Below are 15596 nucleotides of genomic sequence, written 5' to 3'. Positions count from 1 at the left end.
AGATTCCGTGTCACGTAAGGTGAACACCAGATCCAAAAAATAAAATAAACAAAACTTTCAATTGTAACATCAGGATAGAACATTGCTCTGATTTATTTCGGTTTAACGAATTAAACTTAAAGAATTCAACACAGATATATGTAGTAACGAACACGTCCCTCCTTTCTCCCTAACCCTTCCTAGTTTGGATCATGGCTACCCCCATTCGGCTGCGTTCGTTCACTTCGCCGCCGGCCAGAAGCACCACCAGCAGTCCGTTCACCGAAATCGAACCGAACAGTTTCCGGATCCAGCCATCAACCTGTTGGATTTTGTCCCGCTTCGCTTCCACGGTGGCCACTTCCTCCGGCTGCAGTTGCACACAACAAAGATTGAAGTCGTAGTTAAGACACTTGGTCATCGTGTGCTCAACGGCCATTACGTCGTCGTCCTTCTTCTGGAAGCTGAGCAGATTCTTGGCCGTGGCGTTCGACTGGATGGCTTCCCCGAAATATTTGGCAAAGTTGTCCAAATTGTTCGCGTTGGTGACGATTTCCGACTTTTTATTCTTTTTGCGGGCGTGTCCGAACAAGGTGGCCGTTATTTCGGTCGTAGTGCAATTCTCCCCTAGTCGTTGAATCTCCTCGGGCGTGGCGATTCCAACCTTGCTGCTGACCCTTTTGTGATAATTTCGCCGATCCTGAAGCCACTGATCACCAAAATAGATATTTTTGGACAACTTGAGTTTCACCAACTCCAACGATGCCGTACAATCCTCGATCGAATTGTGACCCCCGGAGGAACATTGGATGTCCCGTTTCAGAAACTTTTGAGACAGTATTTTCAGTTTACTTTTCGTGCCGGGAGTTCCGGTCACGTTGAACAGTATACTGGTATCTATCACATACGGGTGCATCATCTTGAGGGCGTTCAAATCGAAGTTCAAGGACTGACCTACCAGTATCGCATCCGGCGGAAGCTTGTTCCGCAGATCTTGCTGGACGTCTTTCAACGTTTTCGACACGTTCCTCATCATCTCCGCGGTGATGCCGGAAAATTGCGTCAAATAATCGACAATTTTGTTCTCCGGCCGTACTAAAGTTTCGTAAAACTCGTTGCCCTCTTCGTCGATGATGGACACTCGGGTCAGTTCCGAGGCGCCAATGCTGGTCTTACACATTTCGCAATCCAGACCGAACATGGGCGATTTGGGTGAAACCGGTGCGTAGTGATCGTTAGTGGTCACATATCCGGAGTATCGATGTTTGAGACTTCCTGGCAGAGACAACGAGACAAAATTGTTTGGGTGTCAATTATGGGGAAAATTGTGGGTGCATCCAAAGATGGTTAGAAGGAAAAAGATGACCGACTCTATTTTTTTCCATACATTCCTCCGGAGACACACTATGCATGCTACACTACCGCCATCTGTTGAGTGAGAAGCGCAAAAAAACATCCTTTATGGCTTGATTCAAGTTAGCGTGTACCATTTTGGCACAATTAAAACACGCTAAAACCGCGTAACACAAAATTGCGTCGAGTAAATCTGATTCAATTTTTTTTTTTGTAAATATTTTGCTCATAAAATATTATTTAAATGTACCGAAATTGTATGACACGATTCAGTAATTTTAATAATATGTAATTTTTCATGATTTTCGAATCTACATTGGGATCATCACATGTATGGTTGCATTTAAATTTTTTCCAATATATTTTGAAGAACTTCCAGTCACGAAGATAAACTACAGTGCCAGGCATTTGAAAGCTTCGATATCTGCAATCATAAGCGCCAACTTGTGACGTACACACTAAGATCAGCTCGGTATATTCCCCATCTTTTTACTGAGTTCTCAACAGCAGATTTAACTCGGTACGCTCGGTTATTTATTTTGCGGATATTCTGTAAATGTGTTACCGAGCTCAGCTCACAAACTGTCAAAAGTTACTGAAGCACGGTAAATATCGTTACTGGTGAACGGTAAATACGATTACCGAGTGTACCGAAATAAATCTGCTGTTGAAAACTCAGTAAAAAGATGGAAAAAATACTGAACTCAGTGAAAAAATTACTGAGCTGGAACATCTGAATCTTAGTGTGTAGTTGGGAGACGAAGCTAAATCAAATTATTTTTTTCAGCTAAATGCATTAATTTTCACATGAATATGCCTAAATTGAATGAACTGCGTCGATAATTTCCGAATTTCATTTATTTTGAGAGGCCTTGCACACCTCCTTCGCTCTCCCAAATACGTCAGAAGTTGGCGCGTATGTCTGCAATTCTTATGTAATGTAACATCTTAATGTACACAAAAAGTAATCACATTACATATGAATTGAAATTGAATTATTTGGGCAAACATATTCGTGTGGTCGAACATTGGAGCATTCAAATCAAGCTAAACATCACCCATCACTGAATCGATTGATTGAATTAAAAATCTATTGGCAATTACAATAATAACCTTGCGCATGACTGTGTGAAATGTGTAAAAAAAGTTTAGCGTGAATTTGCCTGTGCGTTATTTTTTAGATTTTTCCGAAAAATTCATTAAGAGTGTATTAGTTGAACGTTGGCTCACCAGAGCGGCGCTATTCGTGTCGCCTGTTAGGAGCAGGAGTCGTTCATCTTTTTCCTTCTAACCATCTTTGGTGCATCGCAATTTACGAAACATTGAATACCCAATGAATGAAGAGCCACGTAAAGTTCATCAGGAACTCACAATTGTTGTCCCAAGATATGTTATGCAAAACGCAATTTTATGATATGACGCATATCCCAAACAAGCAGTTAGTTTATCTATTCAATACAAATTCAAAATACTCTATATGTAACCTCCTCAACACTTAAAAATTCTTCACATCCGATTATCTCAAAAACCCAAATGATTTTCTGTTTCACATAAAGGAATCGAATTTCTCGAAAGTAGGATTTCAAAAATAGTCTTAGAACCATTCATTAAAGTGTTTGAACAAATGCATGGCTCCAAAATCAAGGGATGAAATCGAAATAATAGGTTTATACATAATAATAATTATGAAGAAGTTGTCATGAGTCTGCTGTAACACTTCATAACACAAGAAAAGCGTCGTGATCGTATGCGGATAAATGCAATTTGGTCCTCTGCACCACTATGGGTGATCAGGACTGTAAGTAAGTAAGTACTGGTGCTACATTTTATGGTATATTTAGATAAATGCTAGGTGAACAACAACCCATGCGTACAAAAAAGACCTAAGATTAGATGCTTGGTAACGTGGAGCTGACCTCGCGTGTGCAACATGGTTGTCCCACCGTAATGGGGGCAGCCATGCTACACACGGCAGTGACATTCTCTAAATTTCAGCGGGAGCAACCGCATACGAAGGACCGTGTGTTCGGCATCATAGCGCTGCAGGAGGTATATTGAACACGCTTCATATCCGATCCAAACGCTCGGCAATCACGTCATCAACTAGAGCTGCGGCAACACGCGAGGAATAACTCTGATTGTGAAGGACGATATGGGCTGCAAAACGGTGAGTCGATAAGCGAAGCGTCCAACATAGCTCTTGTCCTCACAAATTTCTACCTTATGCTTCCACGAGTCAAGCGATGACAAAGACCGCCTGCTAAGAGTTGTGTACTTAGCTGGTAGTGCAGCTTACGTAGTGCAGGAAGTATGTACGTCTCGAGCGTCTGTTCTCCAAGGGGGTGCGGCTCAAACAGCGTCTGTTCTGTTATCCAGCGGCTGAATATGAAAAATGCTCCTTCACCGGAAGTTATATCTAAGGTGGCAATCCCAACCACGGTAGATGGGTCTGGTACGTTTCGCATAACCCAAGTAAGCAGGCAGCAGGGACGGATGTCCTGGGGCCTGACGCACCCCCCGCTTGCGAGTCAGCCGCGTAGTTGCCGGCTAAGAATAGGACTACTAACCCCAATTCAAGGTGTCAAGCGACCCGTGCCGAGGAATGAGTGATCGAGGGGGTGAAAAAGATGCTCGATCTTTAACGGAGCCTGTGGGGCACCTGGGCACCCCCCACAGTAAGCTGTCCCTTACCGCGTTAATGCAGAGCTCTGGCGTGGTGGACATTCTTTCTCGTGCGACTCGTGGGAATAAAATATGAGTAACAAACCAATACAGAAATCAAGTGTAGCAGATAGTAGTGGTGGGATCAACCCCTTCGCAAGAAGCGGGTTGATGAGATCTCCGACAAGGAGAAGTGAGGAGATAGGCGCTGGGAGTTGCGTACGCAGCTCAAGCGTGGGTGCTCCAGTCCACTTCCCGGCAAGCCAGCCGGTGGAGGTTATGGACGGAGCGTGGTTGTTGAGGGCCGTCAACCGAGGATCCAAAGGACGGTCCGCAATAGAGGTGGCTGAGCAGCAGCTTGGCAAAATCATCGACTTTGCGTCCACTAAGTCGAATATAAGCAAGGACCTGAAAACGGCCTTGCTTCGACTTAGGGCGTCGATCGACAATGCCAAGCAGGAGCACGCGGCACTCGCGTTGCTGACTGCTGCAGCAGCGGAGCCTGCAAATGAGAAAGTGCCGAAGTTTACCCAAACGGAGGCCTTCTCCTTCGCAGGAAGTCCGAATAAGGCGGAAGCGACTGCTCGCGACAAACGGGGCAAGCAATCGCAGAAGCGGGCGAGGCAACCGTCAGGTGAGGAGCTGTCTGGCGGTGCCCGCAAGGCCAGGCGAATCATTACCCCGAAAGTCGGTAATAATGCCGGAAGGTCGGACCCCAGCCAGGGTTCCCGGAAAGCTGGGAAGGGTGGGCCTGAAAAGGCTGGCCCGTCCCGGAACGATGGGAACAAGGGGTTGCGACCGCTAGTGGGCCCTCAACAGCCACAGAGTAGGGCGATCCAAGGGGTGGACCCCCCTTGGACGAAGGTAGAGCGGAAGAGGAAGAAGAAGGCGAATCCGCAGGTAGTAGCGCAGGACGCCAAGCCAAGGCGTAGGAGGGCAGGTGCCAAGCGCGAAAAAGGCGACGCTATCGTCATCAAGACGGAACAGTCCAAGTACTCGGACGTCTTGAAGATGATGCGAAGCGACGCCAAGCTTGAGGGTCTTGGAGCCGACGTACGCAGTATTAGACGTACTCGTACGGGCGAGATGATCCTGGAGCTGAAGCGCCAGAAGGAGCACAAGGGCGCCGCCTATAAGAGGCTGGCAGAAGAGGTCCTTGGTGAGGGTGTGCAGGTGAGGGCTCTGACACATGAGGCGACTCTGAAGGTCAAAGACATCGATGAGATCACCGAAGTGGAAGAGCTCGTCACGGCACTGCGGCAACAGTGCGATGTGCAGGTGGCCGCCGCAGCCGTTAAGCTACGGAAAGGGCCAGCAGGGACACAGATAGCTTTGGTTCAGCTACCTGTGGCGGACGTCAAAAAGTCCGTTAAAGTAGGGAGCATAAAGGTGGGTTGGTGTGTATGTCACCTGACATTCCACGAGCCACCAGAGGTTTGCTTCAGGTGTCTGGAACCAGGACACAAGTCGTGGGACTGCAAAGGCCCCGACAGGCGCAAACTGTGCAAGCGATGCGGCGCTGAAGGTCATAAGGCCCAAAGCTGCACGAGTCCGCCCATCTGCATGATCTGTACCGGGAAATCCTCGAACAACAGACATCCGATGGGTGGTCCAAGGTGCCCGGCCTTCAAGAAAGCCGCAGTGAACAACAAATCACAGTGCAGGTAACGCAGCTGAACCTAAACCACTGTGATGCGGCTCAGCAACTGCTTTGTCAGGCAGTTTCTGAGTGGGAGACGGATATCGCCATCATATCGGACCCATACCGAGTACCCGCCGGCAACGGCAACTGGGTCGCGGATGGGACCAGAAAAATGGCGGCGATATGGACGACGGGTAAATACCCCGTTCAGGAGTTGGTGTCTACTACCTATGAGGGCTTCGTGGTCGCCAAAGTAAACGGGGTCTTCTTCTGTAGCTGTTATGCGCCTCCGCGGTGGCCGATCGAGCAGTTCACGCAAATGCTGGACCGCTTAACGACCGTGCTAACAGGGCGAAGGCCGGTGGTAATAGCGGGCGACTTTAATGCCTGGGCCGTAGAATGGGGAAGCCGTTTCACGAACCAGCGGGGTCAGATCCTGCTAGAAACACTGGCCATCTTAGATGTCGACTTGGCTAATGTCGGTACCAAGAGTACCTTTAGTCGAAACGGAGCGGAGTCAATTATTGACGTGACCTTTTGTAGTCCTGGCCTAACAAGTAGTTCGAACTGGAGAGTAGATAATGGCTACACTCACAGCGACCACCTGGCGGTTCGCTACAGTATCGACTACAATAACAGCAGACAGCGGATAGAAGAAGAGGCGGCTAGGCCAAGGCCAAGCCCTCGCAGGTGGAAGACATCATACTTCAACGAAGGGGTATTTAGGGAGGCGCTCCGCCGTGAGCGAAACTTAATCGGTTTAGACGGCGACGAGCTGGTAGCGGTGCTCTCACGTGCGTGTGATGCGACCATGCCTAGGCGAGTCCACCCTAGAAATGGGAGGCCACCGGCTTACTGGTGGACCGACGCGATTGCGGACCTGCGCCGCGCCTGCCTACGGGCTAGGCGGCGGATGCAGCGAGCACGATCAGAGGAAGAGCGAAACGAACGGCGGGTGGTGTTCGCCGCTGCAAAAGCCGCGCTTAAGACCGAGATAAGAGCAAGCAAAAAGGCCTGCTTTGAGGGTCTCTGTCAGAGTGCCAATACGAACCCGTGGGGTGACGCCTACAGGATCGTTATGGCCAAGACGAGAGGTGTGATGGCTCCTACAGAGCAATCTCCAGAGATGTTGGAGGGGATCATTGGAGGACTTTTTCCGCGTCATGATCCTAGTCCTTGGCCTCCTTTCGTAGGACAGCCGGGGACTGGGGCTGGCGATGAGGAGAGGGTCACCGATGTGGAACTTGCGGGGATAGCTAAGTCCCTTAGCGTAGGTAAGGCCCCAGGTCCGGACGGAGTTCCGAACCTGGCCTTAAAAGTAGCTATTGCAGAGGCTCCCGAGATGTTCAGGTCTGCTATGCAGAAATGCCTGGACGAGGGAGTTTTCCCAGAAGCTTGGAAGAGGCAAAGCCTGGTACTATTGCCAAAGGCGGGGAAACCACCCGGAGACCCGTCGGCATATAGACCAATATGCTTGATTGACACGGCGGGGAAGGTGCTCGAAAAGATCATCCTCAATAGAATGTTGCGGTTCACCGAGGGCGAAAATGGTCTTTCGAGTAACCAGTACGGCTTCCGGAAGGGTAGGTCCACCGTAGACGCTATCTTGTCGGTTACAAAAACCGCCGAGAAAGCACTCGAGCCTAAGAGGAGGGGAATTCGCTTTTGCGCGGTAGTGACTCTGGATGTAAGGAATGCGTTTAATAGCGCCAGCTGGTCTGCTATTGCCGATGCGCTCTTGCGTCTGGGGATACCGGAGTACCTGTACAAGATTCTCGGAAGTTACTTTCAGAATCGTGTACTAGTCTACGACACGGAGGTGGGTCGGAAGTGCTTTCACATAACCTCAGGAGTCCCGCAAGGTTCCATCCTGGGTCCGGTGTTATGGAATGTCATGTACGACGAGGTGTTGAGGTTAGAGTATCCAGTGGGAGTGGTGATTGTCGGATTTGCCGACGACATTACGCTCGAAGTTTACGGTGAAACGATCGAGGAGGTAAAGTTGACTACCAACCACTCGATCAAAGTTGTGGAGGCGTGGATGCGGTCCAGGAAACTGGAGCTGGCTCACCACAAGACAGAGGTGACGGTTGTTAACAACCTGAAGTCGGAGCAGCAGACGGAGATCAGTGTAGGAGACTGTACTATCCTGTCAAAGCGCTCCGTCAAACACTTGGGCGTGATGATCGACGATAAGCTTACCTTCGGTAGCCACGTCGATTATGCCTGTAAAAGAGCCTCCACAGCTATTGCGGCACTGTCCCGGATGATGTCCAATAGCTCTGCGGTGTACGCCAGTAAGCGCAAGCTTCTGGCTAGTGTTGCTACATCCATACTTAGGTATGGCGGCCCGGCGTGGGGCACCGCGCTAAGTACTAAATGCTACCGACGGAAGCTGGAAAGTACTTACAGGCTTATGTGCCTGAGGGTTGCGAGCGCGTACCGTACCGTGTCACACGACGCTCTCTGCGTCATTACTGGTATGGTGCCTATCAGCATTCTTATCAGTGAGGACATGGAGTGCTTCGAAATGCGCGGCACAAGAGGCATACGCAGGACTGTCAGGATGGCCTCTATGGTCAAATGGCAGCGCGCGTGGGACAGTTCCACCAAAGGAAGGTGGACCTATAGGTTGATACCGAGGGTAGATAGTTGGATTAATAGGCGCCATGGGGAAGTCACATTCCACCTGACACAGGTCCTTACAGGTCATGGTTGCTTCCGACAGTATCTACACCGTTTCGGGCATGCGGATTCTCCCGAATGCCCAGTGTGCAATGGTTTAGAGGAAACGGCGGAACACGTTTTGTTCGTGTGCCCGCGTTTTCGCACAATGCGTGACCGCATGCTTGCCACATGCGGGGAGGACACAACTCCGGACAACTTGGTCCAGAGGATGTGTAGGGATGAGTTTGGCTGGAACGCCGTTTCAACGGCTATTACCCACATCGTCTGGGAGCTACAGAGGAGGTGGCGCGTGGACTCGGAGAATGGCTAGTCCAGATGCAGTACAAGAGGTGGTCCAGGGGTTCGGAGTCGGCTTCGTAGGTCATACCGGTGCCCTGCGGTCGAGATCGACCCTTACAACGATTAAGTGGCCGCGGAGAGGAAGTCCCGGTAGCGGTGCTGTCGTGGCGTCGGTCTACTGGGTTGGATCCGAGCCCGCGGTTGGAAAGGGGTCCCCGGCAAGGGTCGGGGTAGGTGAGATCCTGCTGTCTGCAACCTACGGGTGCATCTGATAGGGCCTGAAGGGTAGTGATACCCTTCCTTACGGGCAGGTCAGATCGGGTTGCACGTGGGCATCAGTTCTTGATGTCCGCTCAGCAGTAGGGCGCGGGCGGGGTTGACCCTGCCCGCCTTCCGAGGACAAAGGGAGTGGCGAGGACCACTCGGGAAACTGGCTAAGCGCCAGCATTCTACCGTGATGGACTCTCCAAAGCGAGTCATCGATGTTCGTTGCTGCAGGCTACGCAGCTAACCTTGTGGGTGCGATGTGCACTAGCCCCTCTCTGAAGCAATACCTTCTTGGTGGTTCCGGAGAGACGTAGGGTTTGGCGACCATAGGAATGGTTTAGTGGGTACGAGGAGAGAGTAGTCCTGGATTTTACTTTTGTTGTAGAAGACGGCCTGTCAGACCTACACTACCCTAACCTTCTGTTAGGGTGTCTGTTGAGCAGATTATCCCCCTATGGTTTAGAAGGAAAAAAAAAAAAAAAAAAAAAAAAAAAAAAAAAAAGTAACAGAATAAGTTGAATAACAGTTTCTTAAGCTAAAGTTTTCTTAAGGGTGGGTTGTTCCACTCTTGTATAGCAAAAATGTTTGTTGGGAAAGCTGTTTGGCTTAAAGGACGTTAGACATAATAGACATTTGGCATAGAGGACGTTTGGCATTCCGGAAAAAAATCAAATCCATGCAAGCAAAAGGTTATTTCGAAATTAAGAGATCCAATATGATGCACCACTAACAAGTTTGTCTTCTTTCCGTTGAAGGCTGTTCTTTAATTTTTCTCACATATTCGTTATGCCAAACGTACCAGACCTCGGTAGATAGGGGACCTTAGGCCAACAACCTTCTGTTTCCGAAACCCAAAAACCCCTACAGAAACCGACAATGAAAGATTACGAACTGATTCAACGGCAACGACGTTTAGCGCGAAACAACGAACAAGAATTGGAACTTGGCATGTATTAACTCTGGCCCAGCAGGATAAACTGACACAACTAGCCAATGAGGTATACCGTATGAAGCTTGAGATCCTAGGAGTAAGGAACGAAGTCTGTTCGCTGAACTTTGAAGAACACAGATTGACGTTGGGTCAAATTCTGCTATACTCTGGCATTCGAGATGAACATGCTCCTCACCACCGTGGATTTGGTTTCCTGCTCAGCGCTCACGCCAACGCTGCGCTCATGAAGTGAGAACCTATTAATGAGAGGATAAATGTAGCCAGTTTCAGAACACAGGTTCGAAACCTTACCATGATCCAATGTTACGCGCCAACCGATGCTGCCGAATTGCATGACAAAGAGAACTTTTACAGTCAACTGAATGATGGCTGTTGTGGATAAGATTCCGAAGGGTGATATTATCAAGATCCTCAAAATGACATCAACGCGAAGGTTGGTTCCGACCTGAGACGAGACTCGCGAAGAGGAAAAAAAGCAACGTCAAGTGCAGCCCAACTGAGCTGTCAGTTGTAGCCCGTTTGATTACGTTACCTAAAACGAGGAAAGTATTGCTATCCGAGATAAATTCTGAAGCCAAAATTCACTCCGAGCAGCATTTTCTTCTCCTGTACTGTCAAAAATAAATTGAAAACAAAATATTCCAATGATTACTTTGCTTGGCAATTGTTGGCGATGCAAAATTTCACCTCAACATGATTTTGTGCGTGAATGGGATTCAGTCACACTGCATGTGAGGTGATGCGGTCACGTACGTGTTTGAACCACCAGCCCAAAACATAATGTCGTCAACACAGATAGGAAGAAGAAAAAAATAACAAAGTGGAGACAAAGAAGACCGTCTTCGCGAGTCTCGTCTCAGGTTCCGACAATCCGGGCTATGAGCACGTCATGGGACGCCATGGTCTCGGGGAAATGAGCGAAAACGGAGAGCTGTTTGCAGAGTTTTGTGGCAACAATGACACCAAGGAGGTGCGGCTCAAATAGCGTCTGTTCTGGCATCCAGCGGCTGAGTAAGAAACGCTGCACCACACCCAACTTAATCCAAGATGGTTCCATCCATAAATCCATCAGTGTGGTCGTCCCAGTGTTAAACAGAACTGGCACGATGGCCCTCCAGCGAGACAGGAGTGTTGGCGTAGGTCCAATAAGCCACCCGTAAAAATCCCCATTTCGAATAACATAGGAGAAAATACGACTCGATACAATCGGCTAAGACCCACGCGACGAAATAAGGACTACGATTGGAAACTTGGAACATGGAATTTCAAGTCACTCGGTTTCGCAGGATGTGGCAGGATAGTCTACGACGAACTACATCCCCGCAACTTCGACATCGTGGCGTTACAGGAACTTTGTTGGACTGGACAGAAAGTGTGGAAAAGCGGCCATCTAGCGGCTACCTTCTACCAAAGCTGTGACACCACCAATGAACTGGGAACAGGATTTATAGTGTTGGGCAAGATGCGACAACGTGTGATCGGGTGGCAGCCGATCAACGCAAGGATGTGCATGTTAAGAGTTAAGGGCTGTTTTTCAACTACAGCATCATCAACGTTCACTGCCCACACGAAGGGAGACCTGATGACGAGAAAGAAGCGTTCTACGTGCAGTTAGAGCAAACATAGGTACGATGGTTGCTCTCCTCGTGACGTGAAAATCGTTGTCGGCGATATGAACCCGCAGGTAGGAAGGGAGGAAATGTACAGACCGGTAATCGGGCGAAACAGCCTGCACGCCGTATCGAATGATAACAGCCAGCACACCGTACGAGAGCGTATGAGGCACTTTACAGACAGGCGCGGAACAGTCAGAAATCAGTCTTCCGGATGAAGAAGCGCCAGCAAGAAGAACGAGATCGCGAAGCGATGGAAGAGCTGTACCGCGCTAAGGACACACGAAAGTTCTACGAGAAGCTGAACCGCTCGCGCAGAGGCTTTGTGCCACAAGCCGACATGTGCCGAGATAATCACGGGAATATTCTCACGAGCGAGCGTGAGGTGGTCGAAAGGTGGCGGCAGCATTACGATGAACACCTTAATGACGACGTTGCAAGTACCGAAGGTGGCGTGGTAACAGATCTAGGAGTGTGCACAGGATGAAGGCTTCCGACCCCTGACCTCCAAGAGATTGAGGAGGAAGTTGGCCGGTTGAAAAACAACAAAGCCGCTGGAGCAGATCAACTACCAAGCGCGCTTCTAAAATACGGTGGAGAAGCACTGGTGAGAGCACTACACTGGGTCATTACCAAGATTTGGGAGAAGGAAGTATTACCGGAGGAATGGATGGAAGGTATCGTGTGTCCCACCTACAAAAAAGGGCGACAAGTTGGATTGCGGGAACTACCGCGCGATCACACTACTGAGCGCTGCCTACAAGATACTCTCTCAAATTTTATGCCGCCGTCTATCACCGATTGCAAGAGAGTTCGTGGGGAAATATCAGGCTGGATTCATGGGTGAACGCGCTACAACGGACCAGATGTTCGCCATCCGCCAGGTGTTGCAGAAATGCCGCGAATACAACGTGCCCACACATCACTTGTTCATCGATTTCAAATCGGCGTATGATACAATCGATCGAGAACAGCTATGGCAGATTATGCACGAATACGGATTCCCGGATAAATTGACACGGTTGATCGAAGCGACGATGGACCGAGTGATAGCCGCCTATGATGTAATGTGCAGGTTTCGAACGGCAAACACGTGCTGCATGTAACAACAGAGTGTAAACGGGGGAAGATGTCCTCACTCTGGTTTCGTTAGCTGAAACCGTAATTCAATTAAGTTTTATCATGGTATGGTCTTCTACTAAGTTGTTCCTTAGGATCTCAGCTACCATTCGTTCAATTCTGAACCAAATCGAACTTGCCAAACCGGCGTGCCGTATCAGAGACGGGAGGTCATCCAATTTCCCATATATTTCGACTGAACATCCCATACAAACCTTCAACTCATATGTGCCAGCTCAGTTTTTAACCGATTGAGCTTAATCTTTCACAGTTTGTTCTTCTCATCCAAAAGCACAATTTTAGAGGGTGCCCCGTGAATTTTGAAAACTTTTTTTCGTCTCATAGAAATGTGGGCCGGTGGCCGGTCTAATCGACATAGGTGCACGGATCAAGAAGGCGGGGGTACCTTTGCGAGTTTTAGAAATGTATGGAAAAGCAATCATATTAGACGACGCACCAAAATCCGAATTTTCAACTCGAACATGAAATTTGTGCTGCTATACTGCCCCCACTCGCAAGACAGTCTCATATGAATAGGAAACCCAGCAAAGATGGGACTGTTATGCGAGTGGTGGCAGTATACGCCAGTGAAACCTGGTGTGTATCAGTGGAGAACACTCAACGGCTGCAGGTCTTCATCAATAGATGCCTGCGGTATATAATTCGTACATGGTGGCCTCACAATTGGATTTCCAACGTGGAGCTCCATCGTCGATGTAATCAGAAGCCGATAACGACAGAACATCGGAAGCGAAAGTGGAGGTGGGTCGGCCACACTACGCAGGAGCGGGAACGAAATCTGCAAACAAGTGTTAGGCTGAAACCCAGTTGGACATCGCAGCAGAGGCAGACCTAGAGGCTCATGGCGGCGCAGCCTCAACAACGAAATCAAGCAAGTTGACAGAAATTTGAACTGGCCACAAGTCAAGGCGATGATTAGCAATCGCCCAGGATGGAGATCTTTCAATTCGGCCCTCTGCACCACCATGGGTATCCAGGACTGAAAGTAAAGTAGTATCTTAGTATTTATTATTATTTATCATGAACCCTACAGGTGCATCCGTAACTATGTTTTGAATCAAAAAGTGTTCGGAGTGTTACGTCTGTTTGTCTGTGAGTATAGGCTTGTCACATATCAAAAACGAAGAACGAAATTCGTTAGAAGACAGCCTAGAAAATGCGGTGAGCGTAAAGTGGGTGTTGGCGTCTCATAGGAGAACCGAGTGTAAGTCCCGAAAAAATGCTATCTATATCACGTGTTGTCTACCTGACGGTCAGGTAAACATTATTTCACAAGAATGTGAGTTCCTTACAAATCCGCAAATATACGCCTTATGAAGAATGAATAAAAATCATCTATTTTCAGGTAAATCGGCCGTGAAGATTTTTTTAAGTGTGAGTAGGTATTTTAAATTAAAAATTCCCCTACATTTGAGACAAGGTTCAAAAAAGTTCAAAATGGCAGATGATTATGTTGATCGAGAAGACAGACTAACGAAGTCAATCTCTTAAACCCAACCGTCTGACAATCGAAATATAATTTTGTATAGATCAGCATGATCGTGTAAAATGTATCCAATCGAGCTCAACGGTTTGGGTTTATCTTGTTTGTTGAGAGGTCAATTTCCAGCTAATGTTTATATAAACAATTTGGTATATGAGAAAGGCACAAAGAACAATAAGAAAAAAAACTCACCCGTCAGCGGCAACGGATAATCTTCGTTGATCATCTGGATTGGAGACAGCAGCAGCTGTGTTCGCGGGAATTTGTCCCCCGGCGGAAGATCCGCTTCGTCGTACTCGTTCTCCCCATTGGTGCCATCCGGTAGCTCCAGACCGATGTTGTTGAAAATGCTTTTCCTAATCAGGAGATTGTCTTTGCAGGCTAGCATAGCGGCCTCCAGGGAACCGTACTCGGCCAGCAGGATGTCTTTGTGCGAATCGCTTAGCGGGATGCATGCCAGCTCGTCTACGAGCCGGTCGCTCGGGGTCACTACCTGCAGGATGTGGTGGAAAATTTGCTTGCACTCTTTGAAATCGGCTTCATATTCGGTGAAATCGTCCGAAGTGAGTCCCTCGATCAGCAGCACGGTGGTGTGCGTTAGTTTGGCCGATTTCTCGAGGGCCGCCCAGCGACTCGGATTTGTGGGGGAATCGGTCCGCAACAGGGTGTACATTAACAGTGCTTGAATGTCATCCAGCAGTAGCGGAACTCGCTCTTCCGGCTTGGTCTTCATCAATGCTTCCTCGCCCACCTCCTTAAGACGAAGTTTCGGAATGTTCCGCATTCTGTCGCGTTTCTGATTCACTGCCGCTTTCAGAGTTCGGTAATCTACGTCTTCCAACTTTGGCTTTTTCTGATCCGGTTCTTGCTCTTGAGAACCTTCCTGTGCTAGCTCGGAAACTGAACTGACTACATCGATTGGAGAGAGCGGGGCAGCAGTAGCAGCAGCACTAGCACGACTAGCCCTGTCTCGCTCATTCAAGTGCATTACCTCGGCCAGGGCGAGGATTTTCCGCTTTTTGCGTTCCAGACGCTGTTCCTTTTTGCTAACGGAACCAGTAGCGCTGGAAGACGAAAGCAATGTCAGGTTGGATACTTTCATTCGTTTGCTGCACGGAACGAAAGCGAGAAATTTTCATCACTGGTAACGCATAGCACAAAGAACACGACGGCGGCGGGTCGAAGAAAAAATGGCGCCGCAGATCGATATTCCACCGGTGGATTTTATCACCGGATTTTGCCGGCAGACACGAAGTAATTCCAGCGAAAAACACCACAATTCACCGAACGCCAACTTACCGTATCGAATTAGATGCAAATCACACGAATTGTACCACTTTCAACAGTAAAAACCTGAGCCTCGTGCCAGAACTGAAATTTTGCACATCACCACAACGCCATTTCTTGGCAAGCACTTTACACGACTTTTTTCTGACCTGACGCTTCCTGACAGCAGCAGCGAAGCGAGCGAGTGAGAGGCAGAAAGCGGCGATCTCGCGGCGGCTGGCAAGTTCGGGCGAAAATAACTGTAAATAACAA

General features: G+C 48.7%; 1 protein-coding gene across 2 annotated transcripts; it reads right to left on the bottom strand.

Moving 5' to 3' along the window:
* Positions 1–55: 55 nt before the first annotated feature.
* On the bottom strand, positions 56–15517 carry LOC109426577 (RNA exonuclease 5). Of its 2 annotated transcripts, none has more exons than XM_019702111.3 (3): positions 15357–15517; positions 14250–15121; positions 56–1254 (listed from the first exon to the last, which is right to left on the bottom strand). In XM_019702111.3, the coding sequence occupies exons 2-3, from the start codon at positions 15043–15045 to the stop codon at positions 170–172; spliced, it is 1881 nt and encodes a 626-aa protein (XP_019557656.2). In that variant the 5' UTR covers positions 15046–15121; positions 15357–15517; the 3' UTR covers positions 56–169. The 2 variants fall into 2 exon arrangements, with proteins under 2 accessions (XP_019557656.2, XP_019557655.2); XM_019702110.3 differs by having other exon boundaries at positions 14250–15166; positions 15357–15513.
* Positions 15518–15596: the final 79 nt, after the last annotated feature.

Source organism: Aedes albopictus, chromosome 2 (assembly GCF_035046485.1).
Source record: "Aedes albopictus strain Foshan chromosome 2, AalbF5, whole genome shotgun sequence".
In the NCBI taxonomy this organism is placed as follows: domain Eukaryota; kingdom Metazoa; phylum Arthropoda; class Insecta; order Diptera; family Culicidae; genus Aedes; species Aedes albopictus.
The sequence above is the reverse complement of the archived record's forward strand: the minus strand, read 5'-3'. Positions and strand labels throughout refer to the sequence as shown.